At 52.3% G+C, this 24,411-nt stretch overlaps 1 protein-coding gene across 11 annotated transcripts in view; it reads right to left on the bottom strand.

Annotated features, from left to right (window-relative positions):
- Nucleotides 1–24,411, bottom strand: part of HAS3 (hyaluronan synthase 3) — a 40,493-nt gene that overhangs the window by 6,779 nt on the left and 9,303 nt on the right. For 3 of the 11 annotated variants that reach the window (XM_055366274.2, XM_063699678.1, XM_063699677.1), the window contains 4 exons: nucleotides 12,123–12,225; nucleotides 7,886–8,521; nucleotides 4,290–4,391; nucleotides 170–3,489 (listed from right to left, as the gene is read on the bottom strand). In XM_055366274.2, coding sequence (XP_055222249.1) covers nucleotides 2,566–3,489; nucleotides 4,290–4,391; nucleotides 7,886–8,521 — 1,662 coding nt within the window. In that variant the 5' untranslated portion in view covers nucleotides 12,123–12,225 and the 3' untranslated portion in view covers nucleotides 170–2,565. The other 8 variants (XM_063699680.1, XM_019011977.3, XM_055366279.2 and 5 more) reach the window with 7 other exon arrangements.

Raw genomic sequence — 24,411 nt, 5'->3', positions numbered from 1 at the left:
TTTCACCAAAGAAAGACTCTCTACACTAAAAGTTAAGCCCCCATGGGTGCAGTTACCAGGATGGACATATAGCCCAGGTCTTGAGTCCCACCTGACTAAACTTTCTATTTTAAGTCCCTCTTTGGAAACTGGAATAAAGAGCTAGCTTTCATTAAATACAAAGTAGTAGTTCCGAGATAACCGGCATATGTGAGAGTCTTTATTTTGACAAATAAGTGCAGTATAAAAAACTTGACCTGAAAATTAAAAAAAAAAAGCAGGTAAAAATAAATATGTTTACAAATTATTGTAGAAACAATACAAAAGAGGATTCGAATTCTCAATGAGGAAAAACCAAAATGCGTCCAATTGTATAAAGGCTCTTCCCTTGCAAGAAACGGGGATAAAGCTGAAGACCCAGTTTGGTTTTGCTGCTGAAAAATGTACAAAATAACTTAGAAAAACCAGTCGAGGTCAAACGTTGTGAGCCCACTACCTGTACCTGCCTGTTTTTGATTTGAGGAAAGTTGACGACCACAGTGCAAGGCAGAGCTGATGGTAGGACAGCCAGGAGAGCCTGTCATCCTACATTAATCTTCAAGTAAATGCTGAAGAAAAACAAGCCCTTAGCGAAGTCTGAACTCTGCACTTGGCTGACCGGATTTCCTCCATTCTAATGCTCAAAATAGTTTAACTTCTTGGCCAGCAGAACGATTGCCTGGATCAGCTGCCTCAGCAAATGCCTGCTGCCTTCCAGCCTTCATGGGTTGGGTCTGATGTCAACCAGCAGTCTTACCAGAAACTCGAGGTCTGTGTGATGTGGCAACTGTTAGCTACACCTGGAAAACCCTTGAGTTCATGGGAGATGAAGGAAAGCACCAGGGTTTGCCCATCTGTGGCTCAGAGCACACCTTGCGTCTTTGTAGGAAGCACTTGGTACACTAGAGGCTTGCCCTCTTGTCTGCTGTCCACCTTAGTGCTGGTTCTGCACGGGTTAGCTGGCCCCTCTGAGAAAGGACATTTGGAGGGCAAGCAAGCAACCCGTAAGTCAAAGGCTTAGTCAGGATCCCAGGTTTTAAACTCAAAATGCTGAGAACAGCCTGGATTGCAAGTCACTGGAAAATGGCTTCCCCTCATTCCCCAAAAGCAGCAGAGGGAAAACAGCCAAAAACAGCCTCAGGAGGCATGAGAGAGAAAGCAAGAACCTTAGGATGTAGGAACCAGTTTCATCTCCTAGTTTGGTTTCTGGAAAGAAGCAGGCAAATGCAGTGACTGTCACAACTTGGCTGTAAGAATTCCCTGGAGAAGCCACTGAGGAGAATGGATGGTCTCAAAGATAACCATTTTGGATTTGAGAGTTCACTTTGGGAACACTGAAAAGCTTTCCATTGGAGATGATTGTCAAGAACAGTAGCCTGAAAGTCACACATGCTAACCCGGCTGCCAAGGAATCCGTCCAAGCAGCTCCAAGATTGTAGCCAATTTGATCAGAGGCTCCTCATAGTTCCCATATGTGCTGAGAACACGCTTGCCTCCTGCTGAAGCTTCTATAAGAGCCGGGGCTCCGCCCCAATTGCCACCTTGAAAACCTTACCCATGATGATGAGGGTAGAAGAGGTGACTGCAGTGATACCTCAAAAAATGTGGCTTTGAAGAAAGTGAAGTGAGGAGTGTGTCTTAGCCTCAGATCAGAGCTGAATTTGAGAGGAATTCAAGAGTATACAGGTTAAAATACCCAAGACTTCACTTCTTTTCTGAACATGTTGGGGCTTAATCTTTTTATCTCCCCAGCAGAGATCACAGACAAGCTAAGAACCCATCTAGACGTCTGAGCAGTTTCCAGGTGGAACACCCAAGGCCTCTGTGTAGCTTATGGCCTCCTTTAGCACCACCACAATCTCTTTGTTCCTCCTGGCAAACTTTCCTTTTTAATGTGCACTTTTAAAAGCAGTTCAGTGCTAACTCCCTGCTGGTTTGGCTCATTCCTGGAATGTTGATATGGAGTGGGGTATCTCACATAAAGCACCATTCCTGGACCCTGTTTTCTGATGCCCAAAGATCAGGCTTCTGGGCCTTGTATCTCAGGCGCAATCTTATTGCATTGATGACTACTTAGGGGTGGGGTGGGGGTGACATACACTAACCGGCCCAGCTCGCTCAGTAGAAATTCTCCTGCCACCTCTGGTTGTGTTCAGATGGGCTGGGAGAACCTCCTTCCGCAGGTTGCCGTCACTCAGGTACCTATCACAAGTTGCCACTGAATGGGACTTAACTTGGTTTAACACACTTCTGAGTGCTCTCTGCAGCCCAGGAGGAGGCTACTGCCTATGTGCAGATGCAAGCAGACAGGCAGTCTGAAAACACAGAATCCCCTGCAGCCCTGCATCTGGGGGATCAGTGTTGCCTCCTCTAAACAGAGCTGTCAGGCCATACTACATCACCGTTCTTTGCATTTTAGATTTGTCCTTTGGACCATTAAGAGACTAAAACACAGCACTCCCTCCTCCCTCCCACCCCGTCTTTTCTCTTCCATTCCCCTTCCCTCCCTTACCCATTGCACTTTACCCGCGCTGCTTGGGGGCCATGTCACACCTCAGCAAAAGCCAAGCTGTACTGCTCCGGCTTCTTCCCACATCGCCGGGCAATGATGGCCAGATACAGCATGAGGAGGGCCACCCAGTAGCAGCCATACAATATAGCCCCAGAGACAAGGAAGGCTAGCTCCGTCTCACTGAACAGGTCCTGGCAATAAGCTGTGTAGGCCAGCCCTCCCAGGAGAACTGCCACCCAGATGGACACAGGAATGAGGCCAATGAAGTTCACCACAATGGTTTTTCGGCCAGAGGTGCCCCAGCCAGATTTGTTGATGGTAGCAATGGCAAAGATCTTGGCCGGCAGAAGGCTGGACATATAGAGGAGGGAGTAGAGGGACATGAAGATCATCTCTGCATTGCCCCGAAGGAAGCAGGCATAGGTGGCCTTGATAATGCCCACCAGCTGCACCGTCAGCAGGAAGAGGAGAATGTTCCAGATGCGGCCCCGGTAGAAAAGCTGTATAACTGTGGCAATGAGGAAGAAGGGGAAGAAACCCGTGACCACTGACTCGTAGGTCATCCAGAGGTGGTGCTTATGGAACCACAGAGAGTTGTAGAGCCACTCCCGGAAGTAAGACTTGCTCCAGCGGGTTTGCTGGTTGAGCCACCGGAGGTACTTAGTGGGGGTCTCTGTGAGGCACTTGGAGCGCGCGGTATACTTAGTTCGGTAGCCAAGGCTCAGGACTCGGTTGGTGAGGTGCCGGTCATCCCCGAAGCTGCACTTGCTGCCTAGGAACTTCTGATGGTACCAGTCCTCCAGGAACTGCTGGAGGAGGCTGTTGCGGTACATGCCCAAGGGCCCACTAATACACTGCACACAGCCAAAGTAGGACTGGCAGGCCCGCTCCACGTTGAAGGCCATCCAGTACCGCACGCTGCTCAGGAAGGAAATCCATGAGTCGTACTTGTTGAGGATCTGCAAGGGAATAGAGATGCTGGGCCTCCTAAGGTTGCACGTCCGGAGGACAGACATCAGAGACCACGAGGCCTCCTTACCATGGCTTCTGTGGCCCGCTGCTTAGATTCCTGGCCATCGGTTCCTTTGGAGCTGGGAAACCTGAGGCTCAGAGGAGCCAACCACACACAATCCCTGTCCCCAGCACCAGCTCTACCTCCCTACTGTGTCATCTTATCTGCAGAGATTTTCCCCACTAAGTAGCTCTAGCAGTCAAAGCCACCTTCGGTCTCAGGAGGCAGCCTGTGGTGGTGGCAGAGAAGGGGGCTTGGGAAGAATGCAAAACACCACCACAACCACCTGTCCTGAGATTTCTGTGGTTGGAAAGTTGTAGGGGACCTGGGATGCTGCTTCAGTATCTCTGGCAGATTGGGGCCCTTATTCTTACCGTATTGACCAGAGCTCTTCAGCCCATCTCCTAAGAGCAAGGGCTGCTCAAGGATCTGACTTTGGAGCTACTTGCTGTACCACCGGCCAAAAAGGAAGTACCTTCTAGGATGTATGGCCTCAAAATACTGTGCCCCTCCTGCAGTATAGACTCTGCTCCATACCTGTTTAAGTGACTTCCCCTCATGTGGAAGAAGAGCAAGAAAGGGGTTGGGCAGTGAGGGGGGCGAGCTCTTTGATGTCAGTGAAAACTGCCAGCGAGGAACCTCCCCCCAATACTAGGAAGTCAAGACACCCATTTCCCAGGCATATCCAATTGGATTAGGAAAAAGAGTCCAGACCCCTCCCCACAGATATCCCTGGTCTCATCTTACTTGGACATCTCCCCCGACTCCCCCTACTTGGGGATCCTCCTCCAGGACTCGAAGCATCTCGATGGTGCAGGCTGGATCCAGCACAGTGTCAGAGTCGCACACCTGCAGAGGGAGTGCGTCGTCAGCCCATTCTGACCTCAGACCTGCACACCCTGTCCCCCACCCCACTGCCAGGCTGCTCACTGCCTGAGAGACATGACCCCTTCACACATGACTCACTTCCAGCCTCTAGCTAAGAGATCTGCGCTACCAGAAGGTGCCAGAGGAAAAATGAAAGTTAGTAAAAGTGTTCAGCTACCAGACTTGACAGCCACTAGGCTGAGAGGGAGAAACCCTGAAGACAGTAGGTGCCAGGCGTGGAGAGAGACGTGCTTAGCACTGGACGCAAAAAATTGCTCTGGGGTCCTTCGGCAGAAGGGAAACGTCACTGAAATCAGATGGCAGGCACAGTAGGGTAGCCCAGGACTAACAGGCTACATATGGCCTTAAGTGACCCCCCAGAGTTAACCACAGGGGTCCCCGCGTCAGCCTCTGACCCCTTGGACAACCTGCAGCCCACTGGTGGTTACCAGACTACCTACTTGCAGGCACCTCTATGAGACCAGTAATAAGGCTGCTGGCCTCTGCACCCTCAACAGACTCCCTTGGCCGAGCCTCTCGGACCAGGGCACGGTATGGCTGAGGGCTCCCCCTGGAGGCTGCTCTGAATAGGCATGGAAGCTGCAGCAGCTGCCTCCGGGCAGACCCCAGGGCCAACTCTGCCCAGCTCTTGGGAGGCTTATGGCCTGATTCTAACAGGTGGTCTCATTATGAGTTGAACCCAGGCCACTAGTTGCCCTAGTGGCTGACTCCTTTTCTGTTTTCTAAAAAATTAGTGAAGTGGTACAAAGAATCCAGTAAGCATTGGCCAGGAGAACTGGTTTACAGACCTGATTTACTCTGTGGTCACTGTTAGGAGAGCAACGAAGAGATCCACAGATAAACCAAAACCCTGTTCTGTAGAAGCCTAAGATCCTTGTATTAAAGTTGCTGAGTAAGATTCCTGCAGGAAAGGAGGCTGCCTCTGACACCACAACCCCACCCAGCTTTCTCTATGTTGGAAGACAGGGTGGCCACAGATAAGCAGTAGAAGGCTAAGGGGGAATCAGAACAGCATCAGCACCAGGCTGAGTCCCTCATATGTGCTTCTTCCCACCTCCCCACCAGGCATATCCTTACATCCTGGTCCATGCCTGGGAAGGGCCCAGGAAGCCTCAGGCCAGACTAGCAGAGCCTCCTCCACTTACAGGCCAAGACTCCCAGCACTGCTGCTGTTCTGCTGGTCTCACTGCTCCTCCCTGCCCCTGCCCTAGCCCATTCTTTATATGCTGCTTTGCTTCCTTCAGTCCAGGGATGTCTTTCTAACTGAGCAAGGTTAGGGGAAGAAGAGCTCTCGTGCTGCCTGGGTTTCCCCACTGGCTGGGGCAGAGTTCTGCCTAGGAGGGAGAGATACCTCCGCAGCAGGCGGTTAGAAGACAGGCTGAGATCCAGCAAGCGCTCACTGGCTCTGGCCCAGGGCGACCTCATGCAGTGATCCCAGGGTGTAAAGAGACAGCTCAGGTGTGTGAGCCTGTTTGCTGATCCACCAGAACCCAGATGGCCAGGAAAGGGAGATGGCAGGGTGGGGTGGGGGTGAGATCCTATGCTTGAAGGGAATAGATGACAAAGTCACTGTGGCTTGAGCCTGTGCCAGGGCTCAAGGGCTTTTCCCTAAGCATTTGGGTCCCCAGGAAAGTTTCACAAGGTCCCACGACCCCAAGTGAACTGCAGTCAAACAGCCTGCTAAGTTCTCCTCACTCCCTCCATGACTGAGGAGGTCCTGGGCCTAGGAAGCCAGAAAAAGATAAACATATCAACCCTCATGCAGAGACAACTGTCAAAAAAGCCAGACACGCAATCTGAGTGAGCTAATTTTAGGTGGGTACACCAGAGAAAACTTAAATCGTATTAGGGGACTCAAAATGCTGTCAGCAGACTGAGTTGGTACACAGGTGGGCTGGCAGGACAGCCACTGCACCTTCAAGCACTGATCAAGTGATGGGCAGCACCCTGCTCTGGCAGGCGTGGAGGTCAGAGAACAGAGTCAGGAAGAGAGGCAGCATGGATGCCATCAAGAATCCTGGCCTAGGCCAGGCGCGGTGGCTCACGCCTGTAATCCTAGCACTTTGGGAGGCCAAGGTGGGTGGGTCAGCTGAGGTCAGGAGTTCAAGACCAGCCTGACCAACATGGAGAAACCCTGTCCCTAACTAAAACTACAAAAAGTAGCTGGGTGTTGTGGTGCACACCTGTAATCCCAGCTACTCTACTCAGGAGGCTGAGGCAGGAGAATCACTTAAACTTGGGAGGCAGAGGTTGCAGTGAGCCGAGATTGTGCCACTGCACTCCAGCCTGGGCAACAGAGTGAAACTCTGTCTCAAAAAAAAAAAAAAAAATCCTGGCCTAGAAATCCAGGGTCCTAGGGTTTCTACTTTGTACTGAAAGATGTGGTCTTTAATCTTTTCAACTCTTGAGTTTTTTTTTATTTGAAGATGGAAACCATATCAACCTAATACAATTTCCAGGCTTATGTCAGTGATTGCTTTGACCAAAGCTGGGCAGGGTTTAATCAGGGTCCCGCCCCTGCCGATGCTCCTACAAAATGAAGCTAGTCATTCGCACCTGTCTCTCACCGCCCAGACATGACTTTGACACTAGGAAGAATGGGACTTTTTGGCCATAACTAGAATATTTTGAGTGTTTTTGAGGATGGTTTCTTTTGCTCTTCACCACGCTTTCTTATGAAGAGGTTCAGCCCCACGTTGCCATTGCTGAGGCAGTGCTGCATCACAGGTAAGAGAAGACTTGAGACAGACGGCCTGGGCACAAATCCTGGCTCTGCACCCTACTAGCAATGTGACATTAGGCAAGTTACTTAGCTTCTCTGTGCTTTGCTTTCACCTTCTATGAATGGAGATAATAGTACTTCTCCCTGGGAGTGTTAAGAGGATTAAAAGGGCTAACATGGAGCTGGGCGCGGTGGTGTATGTGCCTGTAATTGCGGTTACTAGGGAGGATGAGGTGGGAGGACTGCCCAAGGCCAGGAGTTCGAGGCTATAGTACATATTGATCATGCCTTTAAATAGCCATTGCACTCCAGCCTGGGCAACATAGTGAGACCCTTTGTCTTTAAAAAATAATAATAATAAGGCTGGGTGTGGTGGCTCATGCCTTATTCCCCGGGAGCCATTCTCCTGCCTCAGCCTCCCGAGTAGCTGGGACTACAGGCGCCCGCCACCACGCCCGGCTAATTTTTAGTATTTTTAGTAGAGATGGGGTTTCACCGTGTTAGCCAGGATGGTCTCGATCTCCTGACCTCGTGATCCACCCGCCTTGGCCTCCCAAAGTGCTGGGATTACAGGCGTGAGCCACCGCACCCGGCCACCTTGTTGCCTTCTTAAGTGCAGAGGTGTGTGCACAACCCAAGGGACCTAGACCAGACCTCAGATTGTTGGCGGAGAGTTTGCCAGGCTGTCCAGACTTATCCCCATGTACACACGCTCCTAGGGAGGCGCCCTTACCTGGATGTAGTCCACCGAATCGCCGAGGGCCTTGAAGGCCGTGTACATGACCTCGCGCTTGCCTCCCCACTTCTGCATGATGCACGAGAAGGTGCTGGCCCGCACCACGTCCCGCACACGGTCCATGCCCTCCTGCAGGCTGGCCTCCGTCTCACCCTCGCCTGCCTCATGGAAGTTGCTGCGCCACACAAAGAAGCCGGCCTGCTCGGTGCCGCCCAGCACCTCATGGAAGATGTCCAGCATGTAGGCGTCCTCCTGGCGGTTGCCATCCACCACCATGACCACCTTGAGGTCAGGGAAGGAGATGCGCTGGGCCGAGCGTAGGCACTTGCGCAAGTAGTCAGGGTCCTCCTGGTATGCGGCAATGCACAGTGCCACCGAGCCCCGCCGCGGGGAGGGCAGCTTCAGGGCCTGGCCGGCACGTCGCATGCGCCGGTGCTCCAGGAAGGCAAACAGGCTCTGAATGAGCAGGTGCAGGCCCAGGATGGCGCCGTACAGGCCGAAGGACAGGTAGTGCTTTTCCGTGTGGATGAACTGGTAGCCTGTCACATAGGCTGCCAGGATGCCACCCAGCACTGCCAGGGCAAACAGGCTGGTGCCCACCACACGCAGGGCTGTCGTCAGCTGCACCGGCATCTGGCGAGAGAAGGCAGGAGATGAAGGGTCAGGCAGGAGGCAGCATTTCCAGTCCATGGGAGCATGGGCGTTCTCTGTTACTAGTGGACATGACCCACTGATCAAAACCGTTACTGCTTACTGAGCATAAGACTTGGTAGACTCAGAAGCCAGACTACTGGGGTTCAGATCCCAGCTCTGCCACTTGATGTCTGTGCCCCCTTACTCACGTAATCTGTAAAATGTGGGTTGCAGGACTAACCTCAAGGCATCTTTGAGGGTTAAATGGGCGACACATACAAAGCCCTTAGTGTAGCACTGGGGTAGACAAGCCAAGGCCCAGAGGGTCACGTGACATCTGGCTGGTGGGTGGCAGAACTGGGCTCTACCTGGCCCAAAGCGCTGAAGAGGTAAGCTTCAAGGGGGTGAGCCTGAGGCAGCTCTGGGCACCTGAGGGCCAGGGAGGCAGCCAGTGGCCTAAGAGCTTCCCCCTACCCTGCACCCACTCCTGGAGGGGATATTCACCAGTAAAGCGCAGCCACCAGTAAGACCCAAGAAGAAAGTGCAGGAGCAAAAGAAACAGCAAACAAAGGGGCATTGGGAAAAAGCAGCAGCTTCCCTTTCTCAAGACAGTTATTAGAGAAACTTTCCCTGTGTCCTCCACTTTCTCACCTTTTACTTGAGAGGCAGGAAAGAAAGGGAAAGCAGGGGGAGAGGCAGACCAGGAAATGCAAGCTGGGGAGTGGACAGCCTCCTAGAGCCCAGGGCTGAAGAAAGCACAGGGAACTGCAGCCACCACTGCAGCAGCCTCCACAGTGGCTGCCTGGGCATCCCATCCGCTTGGTCCTAGTGCCCGTGCAGCATGCGTCTCTGTGCGTGTCCCCCTGCCCAGCCACTCCTGGAAACAATGCCCGGTTTCCATTTGCAACTAAGTCAGGGCTCCTAACATCTCCCCGGTTGGAAACAGCTGTATTTTATAACAGCCCAGGACTTGGCACTAGAGAATTGGGTTTAAGACAGCACTTCTGCCTCCTGGCTGCCTGACCTTGCCCCAGTTCTCTGAGACTTGGTCTCCCCATAGCACAATGGGAGTTCTAATGGATTCCTGCCTCATGTCTCAGGTAAGTCATTTCCCTAAAAATGGAAACACTTCCGGCCCCAAAGAGCTACCCTAGTGGTGAGGGTGACTGTGGTTTCCTCCAGAGCAGGTGGGGAGGGGGATGTGAGGGAGAGGAAAGAAAAGGTGACAAGGATGGCTGCTGGCCTTCCCATTCTGACCCACACTATCTCCTCTCTGCCACCTGCCTGATCTAGAGAACCCCATGTTCACTGAGGTCTACAGACAATGATGCCTCGCTTCCAAGCTTGCTCCAACTCTTAGGTCTCAGGAAACGGAGCCCCCAAAACAAACACACTTTCCTGTCGGGACGCCTCTCACATAGAAGGGACGAAGAGCACGCAGTCACTGCCTAAATCGACCTGAGACTCCGGCACTAGCAGCCTTCCAGCAGCGTTGGCCAGAAAAGAGCTGCTGGCAGCCTAGCCTCTCCGGGAAGCGCGGCCTCCGGGCGCTCTGCCCCACCGTCCCGGGGAGCCCGCCGTGTGCTTCCTTCACAGGACTCCCAGCCCTCCCTATTGCCACCCTACTGCTCGCGCCTGCGGCCCAGGAGTCCCCAGGCCTGCATCCGCAGCCCAGGAGCGCCCCCATTCCCCTCCGGAGCTTACATGCTGAAGGGGCGCGGCGGGACCCCCCTGCCTGCCTGCGCTCTGGGTAGGGGAAGGGGGCGCCAAGGCCAGCCCAGCAACCTGGGCGCTGGCGCCCCGCCTCGGTGCAGTGCCGGAGGCGGCGCCCACCAGGTCAAAGCAGCCGCGAACGCACTCGCCACGCTTCTCATCCCCGCTCGAGCCTCGCCTCTTGGCAAAGGCGGCGCCGGCCACACCCACGTGCCGGTTTCCCACGACCCAACCGGGAAGGAACGGAAAACCCAAGGAATCCCAGTCGGACCAGGCCCTGCTCTTCCTGGTACCCCAGCTACCTTGGCAAAGTGTGCCTGTAGACAAAGGCGCATCCCCGGTGTCGCCGGCCCTCTCCTTCCCTGGGCGGGACCCCTCCCCCGCAGGAATTAGAGGCATTACCCAGGTTACTACCCCACCCCCAAATAGAGGCCCCCAAAATGTCCCTCAACCAGATACTCCACGTGCAATCAGGCGCTGGTGCAGGCTGTGGTCGAGGTTCTCCTGCCCAGACCTGGGGCGGGGGGCTGTGTCACCCCAAGCCGGCAGAGGCTGTGGGGTGATCCTACAGCCTGGACCGCCGCCTCCTCATGCCCTTCGCTCATCCACGGGAGCCCAGCCCAGGCAAACTAACGCGCACTCGGCTTTCAAGGGCACAAGGTTGGGGGCGCTCTCAAGTCCGGCTCCCAGGACTACGGAAGGAGAACCCCCAGTCAAGGACGCACGCTTCTCCATCAAGCCTCCGAAACTTTGAGGGGCTGCTGGTGTGCAGCGTCTCTCCCGCTGACAGGTGCGCCCCGCGGCAGGGCCACACGCGGCGGCATGGAAACTTGTGCGCCCAGCGGGGCTCCTCCTCTTGTGCCCGGCCGCCCTCCGGGCCCCTCCAGGCCGGCCAGAGGAGGGGACCCCACTGCCCCGGACACGTGCTGCCGCGGCCCGGCTAACCCGCAGGAACGTGGGCGCCTGGTACCTTGGTGCCCGGACAGGTGCAAACCCCCGGGAGGTCGTAGAAGGTGCGGGGGAGGGGTACCCCAGCCAGCCTGGAGCCCCGCACCGGCGTCCGCCTCCTAATTCATTCACAAAACAGGAGCCGCCGGGGAGGAGGGAGGCGAGGCTGGAAGAGGAGAGGATGCAGGAAGAAAGGGAGGAGGGGTCAGTGGGGAGGGGGCTGCAGGAACGGCCGCCTGGAAGCCCGGGGCTGCCGCCGTCCCCACCCCGCCTCCCCGCGCCGGACGCGGCGCCCGCAGGGCTGGGAGCTGGCCGGGTGCGGGAGGCTTGGCGAGAGGCACCCCTGCCGCCCGGCGCGCCCCGGCCTCGGCGCGGCCCGCCCCTCCTGGGTGCCGGCCGGCCCGCGCTCACCGTGCCGCCGGCTGCGGCGCTCCGGAGCTCAGCAGGCCCGCGGCGGCTCCATGCCCCTCCTCCCGCTCCGCTCCGCGCCGCCGCGCGCTCCGACTGCCGCCTGCCCAGCCGAGCCGCCCTTAAGTACCCGGCGCGTGCCCGCCAGGAGAGGCGCCTCCCCCGGCCCTGGGGCCGGGAAAGTTGACCAGAGTGGGAGGGCCTCCGAGGGCGCACCCCGGACCCCGCGCGGTCCCAGGGAGCGCCACAAGCCAGCGCTCGGCGGGGACGCCTAGTCCCGGGTGGACGCGGCTCCGGCTCGCAAGACTCGCAGCCCCTGCGCCCTCTCCGAAGCTGGGTCCCCCGAGTGGGGCCGAAGGCCACGCGGCTCTGCAATCGCCCTGGGACCAGCTGCCAAGGCGAGACGGTCATTGGGCTCAACCTAGAACCTGAAGCGTCGTTAACTTTCAAGATACCACGCAGGGACTTCCAAAATTGTTACTCTCCCTCCCCGCCCCCACGCCCCGCTCTCTAACCCGCAAAACCTACTCACCCTGCAAGGAAGGCGAGCTGAGAGCACTCTTCCCCGACTTCTGCACGCGAAGGGGCAGTTCGCTGTCTAGGGGGCTCCCGAAAGCCAAGGCAGCAAAACCTTCCTGCTGGCAAGAAAGAGGCGCTGAAGAGAATTGTCAAATGTAAAAAGGCTGGTCAAAGAAGGTGTTAACAATTGTGACAGCTTAGCTTTGAATTCCGCAGTGGGGCGCTGATGACTTTAAGGCGGTTTGCAAAAGCTGCAAATGGTTTTGTAGGAACCTTGGAGGTTCCGGTGTCTTAAAGCCAAAACAATTCCTCCTCTTCTTTTTCACACCTTTATTTCCGACATCCATGACCTCCTAAATTCCCAACTGACCTTATCGACAGTAGTTTTCGGGTCCCTAAAAGATGGTGCTAGACTCGAGTAAAGTGAGATGAAGTGAGTTGGGGTGCGCTGGGGTGGGGTGGGATCGAGGAGGGGTGAGAGTTGTTAGCAGAGACAAGAAGTTTAGAACCAGCTGAAGGCGATGAGTTTTTACATCTCAGGAAAACTTGAAGAGAAATTATAATTAATAACTAGTTTTTAAAAAATGAGTGGCCGGGCGCCGTGGCTCAAGCCTGTAATCTCAGCACTTTCGGCGTTACGGGCTCCATGCCCGTAATCCCAGCTACTCCGGAGGCTGAGGCAGGAGAATCGCTTGAACCCCGCAGGTGGAGGTTGCAGTGAGCTGAAATCGCACCACTGCACTCCAGCTTGGGCAGCAGAGCGAGACTCCGTCTCCAAAAAAAAAAAAAAAAAAAAAAAAACAGAGTTTACCTGTTTTCCAAATACACCTGATATAATTTCTATCACTTCTTCCCAAGCTGCAACAAATTTATAGGCACCTGAGCTGCAGTCTATAAACTTCTCCTCTCGGAAGTTTTAGGGGCTCAGGGACTTGCCTGCCCACCATTGCTCAGTCCGGGCCACAGACCTCACACCTCAGTCCCCGCAGGCAAGCGAAGACCCCAGGCACACCTACTCCACACAATCCCATCTTACATTATTGGCCAGGCACAGTGGCTCACACCTGTAGTCCCAGCACTTTGGGAGGCTGAAGATGGAGGATCGCTTGAGGCCAGGAGTTCAAGACCAGTCTGGGCAACAAAGCAAGACTTCCCCCGTCTCCACAAAAATTAAAATTAAAAAATTAGCCAGGGCCGGGTGCAGGCTCACGCCTGTAATCCCAACACTCTGGGAGGCCGAGGTGGGCGGATCACGAGGTCAGAAGTTAGAGATCAGCCTGGCTAATATGGTGAAACCCTATCTCTACTAAAAAATACAAAAATTAGCCAGGCATGGTGGCACATGCCTGTAGTCCCAGCCACTGGGAAGGTTGAGGCAGAAGAATCGCTTAAACCCAGGAGACGGAGGTTGCAGTGGGCCAAGATTGTGCCACTGTACTCCAGCCTGGGCGACAGAGTGAGACTCCATCTCAAAAAATAAAAATAAAACAAAAGAAAAAGAAAAAAAAAAAAAAACATTAGCCAGGCATGGTGGAGTGCGCCTGTAGTCCCAGCTACTAGGGAGGCTGAGGCAGGAGAATTGCTTGAGCCCAGGATGTCAAGGCAACAGTGAGCTATGATCGAACCACTACACTCCAGCCTGGATAACAGAACAAGACTCTGTCTCAAAAACAAATTCCTGGACTCCAGCAGCCCTTCCGCCTCAGCCTCCCTAGGAGCTAGTCCTATAGGCATGCTATCCAGCCCAGCTGCCAATGTGTTTTGAACTTCAGATGGCCTGAGGGGCCCTACCAGAGCCATTCCTACTTACACAAAGATGGAGAAGAAGCCTTAGGTTGGTGGAGGGGAGGGCTCTAGAGTCTGCCAGTAAGCCCCAGTGTCTTCATCCCAGAGATGGGATTGCTAGGCGGACTGATAGGAAGTTTGAAGAGATTGGCTGAGGGTAAGCGCTCAGCAAGTGTTAGTTAACCAGACAGCAGCATCCTTTGCCCATGCCATGGGTTCTACATGGCCATCCCTCTAGAGCACTCAGTGACAGCAAGTTCAAGGATCAGTGTTTGAATAAAAGAAAACTGCCTGGCCGGGTATGGTGGCTCACACCTGTAATCCCAGCACTTTGGGAGGCTGAGGCGGGTGGATCACCTGAGTTCGGGAGTTTGAGACCAGCCTGGCCAACATGGTGAAACCCCATCTCTACTAAAAATACAAAAAATTATCCGGGCGTGGTGGCAGGCGCCTGTAATCCCAGCTACCCAGGAGGCTGAGGCAGGAGAATCACTTGAACCCAGGAAGCAGAGGTTGCAGTGAGCCGAGATCGTGCCACTGCATTCCAGCCTAGGCAGCAAGAAGGCAACTCCATCTCAAAAGAAAGAAAGAAAGAAAAATGTCTTGTCTCTCTTGCATTATGAACCCCGGAGCCCTGGGCTACCTCCTGCACACCCAGAGGCATCACAGACCCCTGGAGTTGCTGCAGACGAGGATATCTCTGATCCTTCCTCCTTCCCAGATTTGCAATCTGCAACATCAGAGAAAATAAGCAGGGGCTTGGCAAGGGCAAAAATGAGTGCATCAGCCTGGTGGAGAGCAAACGCTCCGTTTAGAGGCTCATCTCCCTGTGGAGGGAGGGCCTCATGTGGCCAGGTGCTCTGTTGTCAAGAGAAGCCAGAAATCCAGATTTTGTATGTGAAATCTCCTAATTTTTTTAAGCATTGGTAATTCAAATGTTGAAGGAAACACACACACACACAAACACACACACACACGCACACACGCACACTCCGCAGGCCAGACATAATGTGTCTGAGTCATATCCAGCCAACTGGCTGCTTGTAAGTGACCTGTTTAGAAGCCCAATGAATGGAGAAGCCAGTTTGGAAGGATCCCTTCTGTCCTCACTCAGCAGCAACATGACTTCTCTGGGTGCAAGTTTGTCTCCCTGGGGCTGGGCCAGGACCATCTCATGCCTAGTTAGTTTCTTAGACTCCAACTGTGTCCCAAGACTTATTGCCCTTCTCACGCCACCAGCTCCACGGAGTTTTCCAGGTGGTGGGGCTGGTTCAGCACAACCTCACGAGTCCATGAAAACCTCCTTAACCAACAGTGGGTCCAGATAGAACCTCATGAGGACAACAAACACCCTGCCTGTACCAATTAATTGGCTTCGCCCCCTAAATGGCCTGCCCTAGGGAGCACTCTCTTTTTTTCTGATCTGCAGGGCCAGGGACCTGGTGTTATCAGGCAGATAAGAGAGTCTTTACCTTTATGGCAGTCTATGCCAGGGAGGATTTGCCTGTAATTAGCATCCAGTTTGTGGTGTCCTATTTGCATTCATCCCTTCACGGGGAGGTGGGGAGGGGTTTCTTTAAGGGGCTGCTACAATCAAGCTCGAGTTTATCTCTGCTTACCACTGGGGATTTAGAAATAGGGCTAATTCCACACCCAATCACTTAAAAACATGAATTCAGATGTTGCTGAATTGGCTTTTCCACAGGTTCCAGAGGATAAATAAGCCTTCCTATTTGGCTCAGTAGTAGAAGATTCACGCTGCACTTACAACACTCATTTAACAAACGCTGAAGCCCTGCTCTGAGTAGAGAACACTGCTTTGGCACCTGGAGATCTCGGGCTGGTCCCTGCCATCTAGAACGTTAACCCATTTTGAAGACAAATGTGCTTGAGAGTACAAGTATAGGCCGGGCACAGCGGCTCACGCCTGTAATTCCAACACTTTGGGAGGCCGAGGCAGGTGGATCACGAGGTCAGGAGTTTAAGACCAGCCTGGCCAACATGGTGAAACCCCGTCTCCACTAAAGATACAAAAAATTAGCCAGGTGTGGCAGCGTGTGCCTGTAATCCCAGCTACTTGGGAGGCTGAGGCAGGAGAATCGTTTGAACCCGGGAGGTGGAGGTTGCAGTGAGCCAAGATCGTGCCACTGCACTCGAGCCTAGGCGACAGGGCGAGACCCCGTCTCAAAAAAAAAAAAAAAAAAGAGTACAAGTATAAACTGTACAAGGCAGTTTATAATTAAATATTGATGAGAGAATCCAACGTGAGGAGTTTGAGGATTTCAGGAAAGGTCTCTGTGAGCTGGAACAGGCTGGGCAGAGTTTCATGGGGAACCTGAGCTGCTACATAGAAAGGGAAGAACACTTTAGGTAGGAAGGATAGCTTAAGTACAAGACCAGGTGTAGGAATGGGGGACGTGTGTTTAGAGGACAGCCAAGAGAGGCCAGGGTGGAAGAAGAAATCTACACTAAAGTTCCACCAGCCTGACCAACATGGTGAAACCCGTCTCTACTAGAAACACAAAAATTAGCCAAGTGTGGTGGCACATGCCTGTAATCCCAGCTACTCAAGAGGCTAAGGCACGAGAATCCCTTGAACCCGGGAGGCGGAGGTTGCAGTGAGCCGAGATCATACCACTGCACTCCAGCCTGGGTGACAGAGTAAGACTTTGCCTCAAAATAAAAAATAAAAATAAAGGAGCTTCCAGCAGGGCCTGTTCCAGCCGGGCCTGCTGTGTAGGAAGTGCCTGTTACCCTCTAGCTGCTGTGAGGAGGAGGATGCTAGGACCGGAGTGGAGGACCTGGAGTGACCAAATAAGGAGTTTGAATTGTATCCAGTAGGTTACGGGGAATTACCGAACATGTCTGAGCAAGATAGGAGTAGATTGCAAGTACTGTTTGGGGAAGGTTGGGCTGGCAGCATTTTGGGGTTAAGGACTAGGAATGGGGTATGGGAAATCTGTTAGGAGGCAGATGCAACAATAAAAGGCTGAGGAGAAGCCGCGATGAGAAGTGTGGGTGCTGCCTTCTGGAGGTGGAGGTGAGCGCAGGCAGTGACAAGGAATAATCCTAAATGAGTGCCTTGCACGCCAGGAATAATCCTCCAACACTGGAGGCATAACCAAGAGAAAAGTACTCGACAGTGCAGAGAGTTCAAGGGGCCTTTCTCAAAGCTTTAGCAGGTTGGAGGTAACTGAAGCTGACAGTTCCACAAAGATTTCACCTTTCAATGAAATTTCAAATCCAAACTCACGAAATGCTCAAATATCCTGCACCCGTAACCTCTCTGTCATCACCAGTGCCGGAAGCTGCAGAGCAACCTTGCCAGGACCCAGGTGCTCCATCGTCCCACGGTTCTGCTCCACTGTCTCCTAGTGAGTGGCTTGAGCAGGGGAGGCGGGAGGAGGGGCATCCAAGCTCTATAGGCTGCCCCCTCACCCTCTGCCCTTACGCTTCACTGCTCCTCCCTGGCATCCAGCCCATCACTTCCAGCAAAGCAAAACAGAATGGAGGATGGCAGCCAAGCTACCCAGGCTGCCTCCAACCCTCCAAGTTTCATCCCCATCCACTTTCCCTGGGCTGACCACCATGAAAACCTCTTGAAGCTAAGGAGGGCGAACTGAAAATGGCTCCTGAATAGTAGCAGGTTATGTTCCTGCAGCTGCCCAAACAGGGCTTTCTCTTCAAGGCGGCTTCAGCTGCAATGCTAGTTAATACATAATTCAAAGTGGAAACTGTGTGCCTTGACTACAGCAAGGCAGCTACCACCAAACAAAGTTATTCTTTCATAACTTTCCCCTCTTACTGACAAGCACTATGTAATCAGGACCATTTCCAGGTGCTATGTTTGAAGAAGCAGGCTTAAGGACTTTCCTGTGCTGCCGTTAGAATGGTTCGATTTTAACTCCAGTCTCTCTCTCCTTTGATGGAAGAATCGTTTCATTTCAAATTAAGGGGCCTCTGCTCTGCTGGAGGCAAAGCGGTCAGCCCCTGCTAAGGGGCCAGGTTCTTTTATGCTGGCTTGAAGGTCAGGATTAGGAGGGGCACACTAGACCGATAACCGAATATCAAATCAGACCTGGAGATGCTTTTCTCAGAATCCTAAACAGAAAAAGCTCTTCCCAGCCATCTTTCTTTTCTCTCCCTCCCCTAGGTGAGTGTAGAAAAAAAAAAAACCCAGAAGGCAATTTTCAACACTTATCTTTTTAGTGGAATATTGTGTAGCTACTAAAAAAACACGTTCATGAGGACAATGGAGGAATACTCCAGACACCTACGATGCAGTGTTAAGTAATGAACAGGAGACACAATCGTTATGTATGCATACCTGCATTTATGTTGTTGTGTTCTTTAAAATCGTATGAATTAGGCTGGGCGCGGTGGCTCACGCCTGTAATCCCAGCCCTTTGGGAGGCTGAGGTGGGTGGATGATGAGGTCAGGAGATCGAAATCATCCTGGTCAACATGGTGAAACCCCACCTCTATTAAAAATACAAAAATTAGCTGGGCATGGTGGTGTGCACCTGTAGTCCCAGCTACTCGGGAGGCTGAGGCAGTAGAATCGCTTGAACCCGGGAGGCAGAGGTTGCAGTGAGCCGAGATCGCACCACTGCACTCCAACCTGGCGACAGAGCAAGACACCGTCTTAAAAAAAAATGAATTAAAGGCAGGTGAGAAGTTCACCCAAATATCAAGATCAGGTTTGATCATTAAGATCAGGTTTGGCCGGGCGCGGTGGCTCACGCCTGTAATCCCAGCACTTTGGGAGGCCGAGGCGGGTAGATCACGAGGTCAGGAGATCGAGACCATCCTGGCTAACACGGTGAAACCCCGTCTCTACTAAAAATACAAAAAATTAGCCGGGCTAATTTTTTATTAGCCTGTATTCCCAGCTACTCGGGAGGCTGAGGCAGGAGAATGGCGTGAACCCGGGAGGCGGAGCTTGCAGTGAGCCGAGATCGCGCCACTGCACTCCAGCCTGGGCGACAGGGTGAGACTCTGTCTTAAAAAGAAAAGAAAAAAAAAGATCAGGTTCAGGCTGGGTGCAGTGGCTCACACCTGTAATCCCACTTTGGGAGGCAGAGGCAGGCAGATCACCTGAGGTCAGAAGTTCGAGACCAGCCTGACCAACATGGAGAAACCCTGTCTCTACTAAAAATAAAAAATTAGCTGGGCATGGTGGCGCAGGCCTGTAATCCCAGCTACTTGGGAGGCTGAGGCAGGAGAATCGCTTGAACCTGGGAGGCGGAGGTTGTGGTGAGCCGAGATTGTGCCACTGCACTCCAGTCTGGGCAACAAGAGTGAAACTAAAAAAAAAAAAAAAAAAAAAAAAAATCAGGTTTGATAATAGATTAATAGGTTTGATATTAAAATCAAGTGGTAGAACAATGGATTTTTTTTCTCTGAAATTTCTATTAATAAGTAAAACAATTTTGTAATAAAAAGGTATTTTAAGGCCAGGCACAGTGCCATGTGCATGTCATCCCAGCTACTCAGGAGGCTGAAGTGGGAGGATTGCCTGAGTCCAGGAGTTTGAGACCAGCCCGGACAACACAGAGAGACCCCATGTTGTAAAAGAAAAAATGAAGTAAATTCTGAGTTCACAGGATTTCCTTTTTTTTTTTTTTTTTTTTGAGACGGAGTCTTGCTCTGTCACCCAGGCTGGAGTGCAGTGGCGCCATCTTGGCTCACTGCAAACTCTGCCTCCCGGGTTCACGCCATTCTCCTGCCTCAGCCTCCTGAGTAGCTTGGACTACAGGTGCCCGCCACCACGCCCAGCTAATTTTTTGTATTTTTAGTAGAGACGGGGTTTCACTGTGGTCTCGATCTCCTGACCTCGTGATCCTCCCGCCTCGGCCTCCCAAAGTGCTGGGATTACAGGCATGAGCCACCGCGCCTGGCAGGATTTCCTTATAAGCCGGGGCAGGGTGGGGTGCAGTCTCTATCATATACATGGATTCATGTGAAAAAGGTTTCACAACCTCAGTTTACAATGAAAGCAGTAAATAAAGTGGGAGGGCCAGGATTTAGGATTAGTGGTAGCCAAAACCAGAGTGATTTCCTTTATGTAAATTCCTCCCACTGTTCCTTTGAGAGAATGTAGCAGGGAAAGGCGGAGTCTGCAGAGCTATGCCAGCTCTTTGGGCACCTTTGAGGGAATTATAAAAAGGCACATGGCTTGGCTGGCACACCCCAGCTGGGGCAGTCCACACTCACCTCCTCATCGAGGACCACAGTGGTCCTGGGCAAGAGGGGGAGGCACATGCTAAATACGGCTCTAGGATTCCCCTAGAAGGAGGCTTTTCCCTGAAGAAAGGATTTCCAAGCCTGGTGATGTCAGCAGCAATGTCCTCCCACCCAGGGAAGTCCCAGGGAGAGGTTCTCTCCTGTGCGCATTGTAAGCCTACTCCCACGCAAGTGTCTGCACCACACACATGTAGTTACGTGACACAAAATGGACACACAAGTGCACACTCCTTCCCAGAGTGGTGGAACACAATCCCCATCTACACTTAAGGTAAGCTTGTTCCGAATTTGTTTGGCTCTCTTTTTTTTTTTTTTTTTGGAGAAAGAGTCTTGCTCTGTCACCCAGGCTGGAGTGCGGTGGCCTGATCTTGGCTCACTGCAACCTCTCCCTCCTGGGTTCAAGCAATTCTCTGCCTCAGCCTACCGAGTAGCTAGGATTACAGGCACCTGCCACCATCCCTGGCTAACTTTTGTATTTTTAGTAGAGACAGGGTTTCACCATCTTGGCCAGGCAGGTCTTGAACTCCTGACCTTGTGATCCACCTGCCTCGGCCTCCCAAAGTGCTAGGATTACAGGCATGAGCCACCACACCCAGCTTGTTTGGCTCTTGTTACAATAAAATCAACCATAATTCTTTTTTTTTTCTCAGTCTTGCTCTGTTGCCCAGGCTGGAGTGCAGTGGTGCAATCACGGCTCACTGCAGCCTCAACTTCTCGGGCTCAAGGGATCCTCCCACCTTAGCCTCCCTGAATAGCTGGGACCACGTGCCACCATGCCTGGCTACTTTTTGTATTTTTTTGTAGAGATGGGGTTTCACCACGTTGCCCAGGCTGGTCTCGAACTCCTGGGATCAAGCGATCTTCCCACCTCAGATTAGGCCGGGCACGGTGGCTCACACCTGTAATCCCAGCACTTTGGGAGGCTGAGGCGGGCGGATCACGAGGTCAGGAGATTGAGCCCATCCTGGCTAACATGATAAAACCCCATCTTTACTAAAAATACAAAAAATCAGCTGGGCGTGGTGGTGCTCGCCTGTAGTCTCAGTTACTCGGGAGGCTGAGGCAGAAGAATCACTTGAACCCTGGAGGCGGAGGTTGGAGTGAGCCGACATGGCGCCACTGCACTCTAACCTGGGTGACAGAGCGACGCTCCGTCTCCAAAAAAAAAAAAAAAATTGGTGTTGGGATTACAGGTGTGAGCCACCAAGCCTGGCCCAACAATTCTTTTTTTTTTTTTTTTTTTGAGACAGAGTCTCCCTCTGTCATCCAGACTGGAATGCATGGTGTGATCTTTGCTCACGGCAACCTCCGCCTCCCGGGTTCAAGCAATTCTCCTGCCTCAGCCTCCCAAGTAGCTGGGATTAGAGGCATGCGCCACCACACCTGGCTAATTGTCAGAAAATATTTTTAGTAGAGACAGGGTTTCACCACATTGGCCAGACTGGTCTCAAACTCCTGACCTCAAGTGATTCACCTGCCTCACCTCCAAAGTGCTGGGATTTCAGGCGTGAGCCACTGTGCCCAGCCATGTCCCCACAATTCTTTTTTTTTTTTTTTTTTTTTGAGACGGAGTCTCACTCCGTCGCCCAGGCTGGAGTGCAGTGGCATGATCTCTGCTCACTGCAGTCTCGGCCTCTTAGGTTCAAGCGATTCTCCTGCCTCAGCCTCCTGAGTAGCTGGGATTGCAGGCACGCACCAGTGTGCCCGGCTAATTTTTTGTATTTTTAGTAGAGATGAGATTTCACCATGTTGGTCAGGCTGGTCTCAAACTCCTGACCTCAAGTGATCCACCTGCCTCAGCCTCCAAAGTGCTGGGATTACAGGCGTAAGCCACCGCGCCCAGCCATGGCCCCACAATTCTTAATTGTGCTGGCACTTCTGCTTTGTCTTCTTTCTTGATGAAAGACATCATTAGTCACTGTCACACAGGAGGTCCAAAGTTAGACCCTTTATAAAAGCAGTTAGAGCGAAGCTGAGGGTAGGGGCCATTCCCATCAGTGCCTTTGTTGGAGGGGACCCCCTGCTAAAATATGTCCTACTTGCAGCAGTTAATTTTTTTTTTTGGCTAAGACCCCCACTCCCCGACTTTCTTTTCTCATCAGATAAGCCAATGTAGTGATTCCCATGTCTGGCAGGGTGTTGCACAGTAGACTTTGAAAACCTGTAGAGCTTTTAAAAATCATGAATGCCTGGAACCCATCCCAGATCAGTTTAATCAGAATCACTGGGGGTGGACCCCAGGCTTGAATTAAAAAAAAAAAAAATTCCCCAGGCAATTCTATTCTGCATCCAGGGTTGAGAACACAGCCCGAGGGTTCTCCTCAGCTGAGACTTCAGTGCATTTCTGGCACCGAGAGGCCAGTCAAGAGCCAGCCAGTTAGGCGGTGAGCTCTAGAGCACGTAAGAAGAGTGTCTGTCCATTTTCCTCCAGCACCAGGCCTCCCACGGTGTTGGCACCTGTTTAATTTACTAACCTTAAAAACTTCACAATGGGCTGGGCGCAGTGGTTTATGCCTGTAATCCCAGCACTTTGAGGGATTGAGGCTAGTGGATCACTTGAGGCCAGGAGTTCGAGACCAGCCTGGCCAACATGGCGAAACCCTCTCTCTACTAAAAATACAAAAAAAATTAGCCAGGTGTGGTGACGCGTGCCTGTAATCCCAACTACTTGGGAGGCTGAGGCACAAGAATCCCTTGAACCTGGGAGGCAGAGGTTGCAGTGAGCTGAGATTGTGTTACTGCACTCCAGCCTGGGTGACAGAGCGAACACTGTCTCAAAAAAAAAAAAAAAAAAAAAAAAAAAGTTAACAATGGACTAGTGAGCTGTCAAGCCAGAAAGAACAAAATAAAAGAAGGAAGGATGTGGATTTGAGCTGGAAATTAGGAAGGACAGCCGGGGAGAAACAGAGGAACAGGATCAGATGGACGAGATGAGTCCCTAGGTCTCTCCGATACACCTGGAATTAGATTTCAACAACCATTTTGTTCACTCAGTTTGCTGTCTGCCTTTTTCCAGAACTGGGAAAAACCCAGCCAGCCCTTGTCTGTAGGAGGACAGAACTGTCAAAACAACTTGGATTCACTTTGTTTTTTAAAGGACAGAACTTCTGCACTGTGGGGCTTTCCCCACCCAAAGGATGGGGAAGGATAGTCTCTAGAGACTCATGAGGGGTCTGAGCTGCTCTCTTTTGGGGAATGGAGTCCCCATTACTCTGTCTATCACACCGCCCTGGTCTTGTCCACAGAGAAAGACCCACAACTTAGCACCTGCCCTTTGAAATCTCGGAACAGCAAAAACCTCCAGTCTTTGAAACATTAGCATTCCCATTCTCTTCTCTTCATAGACAGCCTATTTTCAGGCTGGCCTTTCTCTAGGATTAACATGGTCGCCAAGTTTTGAAGTTTTGAAGGTGGTGTGTGGTCCAATGAAGGTGTGTGTGTGTGGTGGGGGTGGCTCTAGAGACTCTGGGAGTGCAGAGCAGGCTGCTTTGTTCTCCCCAGCGCCAGGTGGCTACCTGTGTGTGTGATAATACATTAGAAAAACCCCACCCAGGAGCTCTTCTGAGCTGCCTCCTGCTCTTAAGGTAGACAGTAAAGATGAAATCTGACATCATTTAATAAACCACTTAAAGGCCCAGTAGCTTTCCTAGTTCCCCAGAAGAGGTGCTCCTGTGCTCCGACACCACACCCACTCTGCAAACCACTCTCTCCTGAAATCAACAGCTCCTGCCCTCAGCCTCCTGCAGCTCTGTGCTGGAGTTAGGGGCTGGCCAACTGACTGATTTTTTATTTGCAATAATTGACCTCTCTGGACCTTATTTTTCCCTTCTCCAAAGAGGGCCATTAACCCAGCTTCTTTTTCCTCTCTCAAGGAATGGTATGGGAATAGAGCTATTAATGTATTTATGCTTTGAGCTTCTTGCAAGGAATAACTGTTAAAAATGATACACTGTAGGCCGGGCGCAGTGGCTTATGCCTGTAATCCTAGCACTTTGGGAGGCTGAGGTGGGCGGATCACCTGAGGTCGGGAGTTCGAGACCAGCCTGACCAACATGGAGAAACCCCGTCTCTACTAAAAATACAAAATTAGCCGGGTGTGGTGGCACATGCCTGTAATCCCAGCTACTCGGGAGGCAGAGGCAGGAGAAATGCTTGAACCCGGGAGGTGGAGGTTGTGGTGAGCCAAGATCATGTCATTGCACTCCAGCCTGGACAACAAGAGTGGAACTCCGTCTCAAAAAAGAAAAAAAAAAAAAAAAAGATACACTGTA

Source organism: Gorilla gorilla, chromosome 18 (genome assembly GCF_029281585.2).
Source record: "Gorilla gorilla gorilla isolate KB3781 chromosome 18, NHGRI_mGorGor1-v2.1_pri, whole genome shotgun sequence".
NCBI lineage: Eukaryota > Metazoa > Chordata > Mammalia > Primates > Hominidae > Gorilla > Gorilla gorilla.
This window is presented reverse-complemented; position numbering and strand designations above follow the sequence as displayed.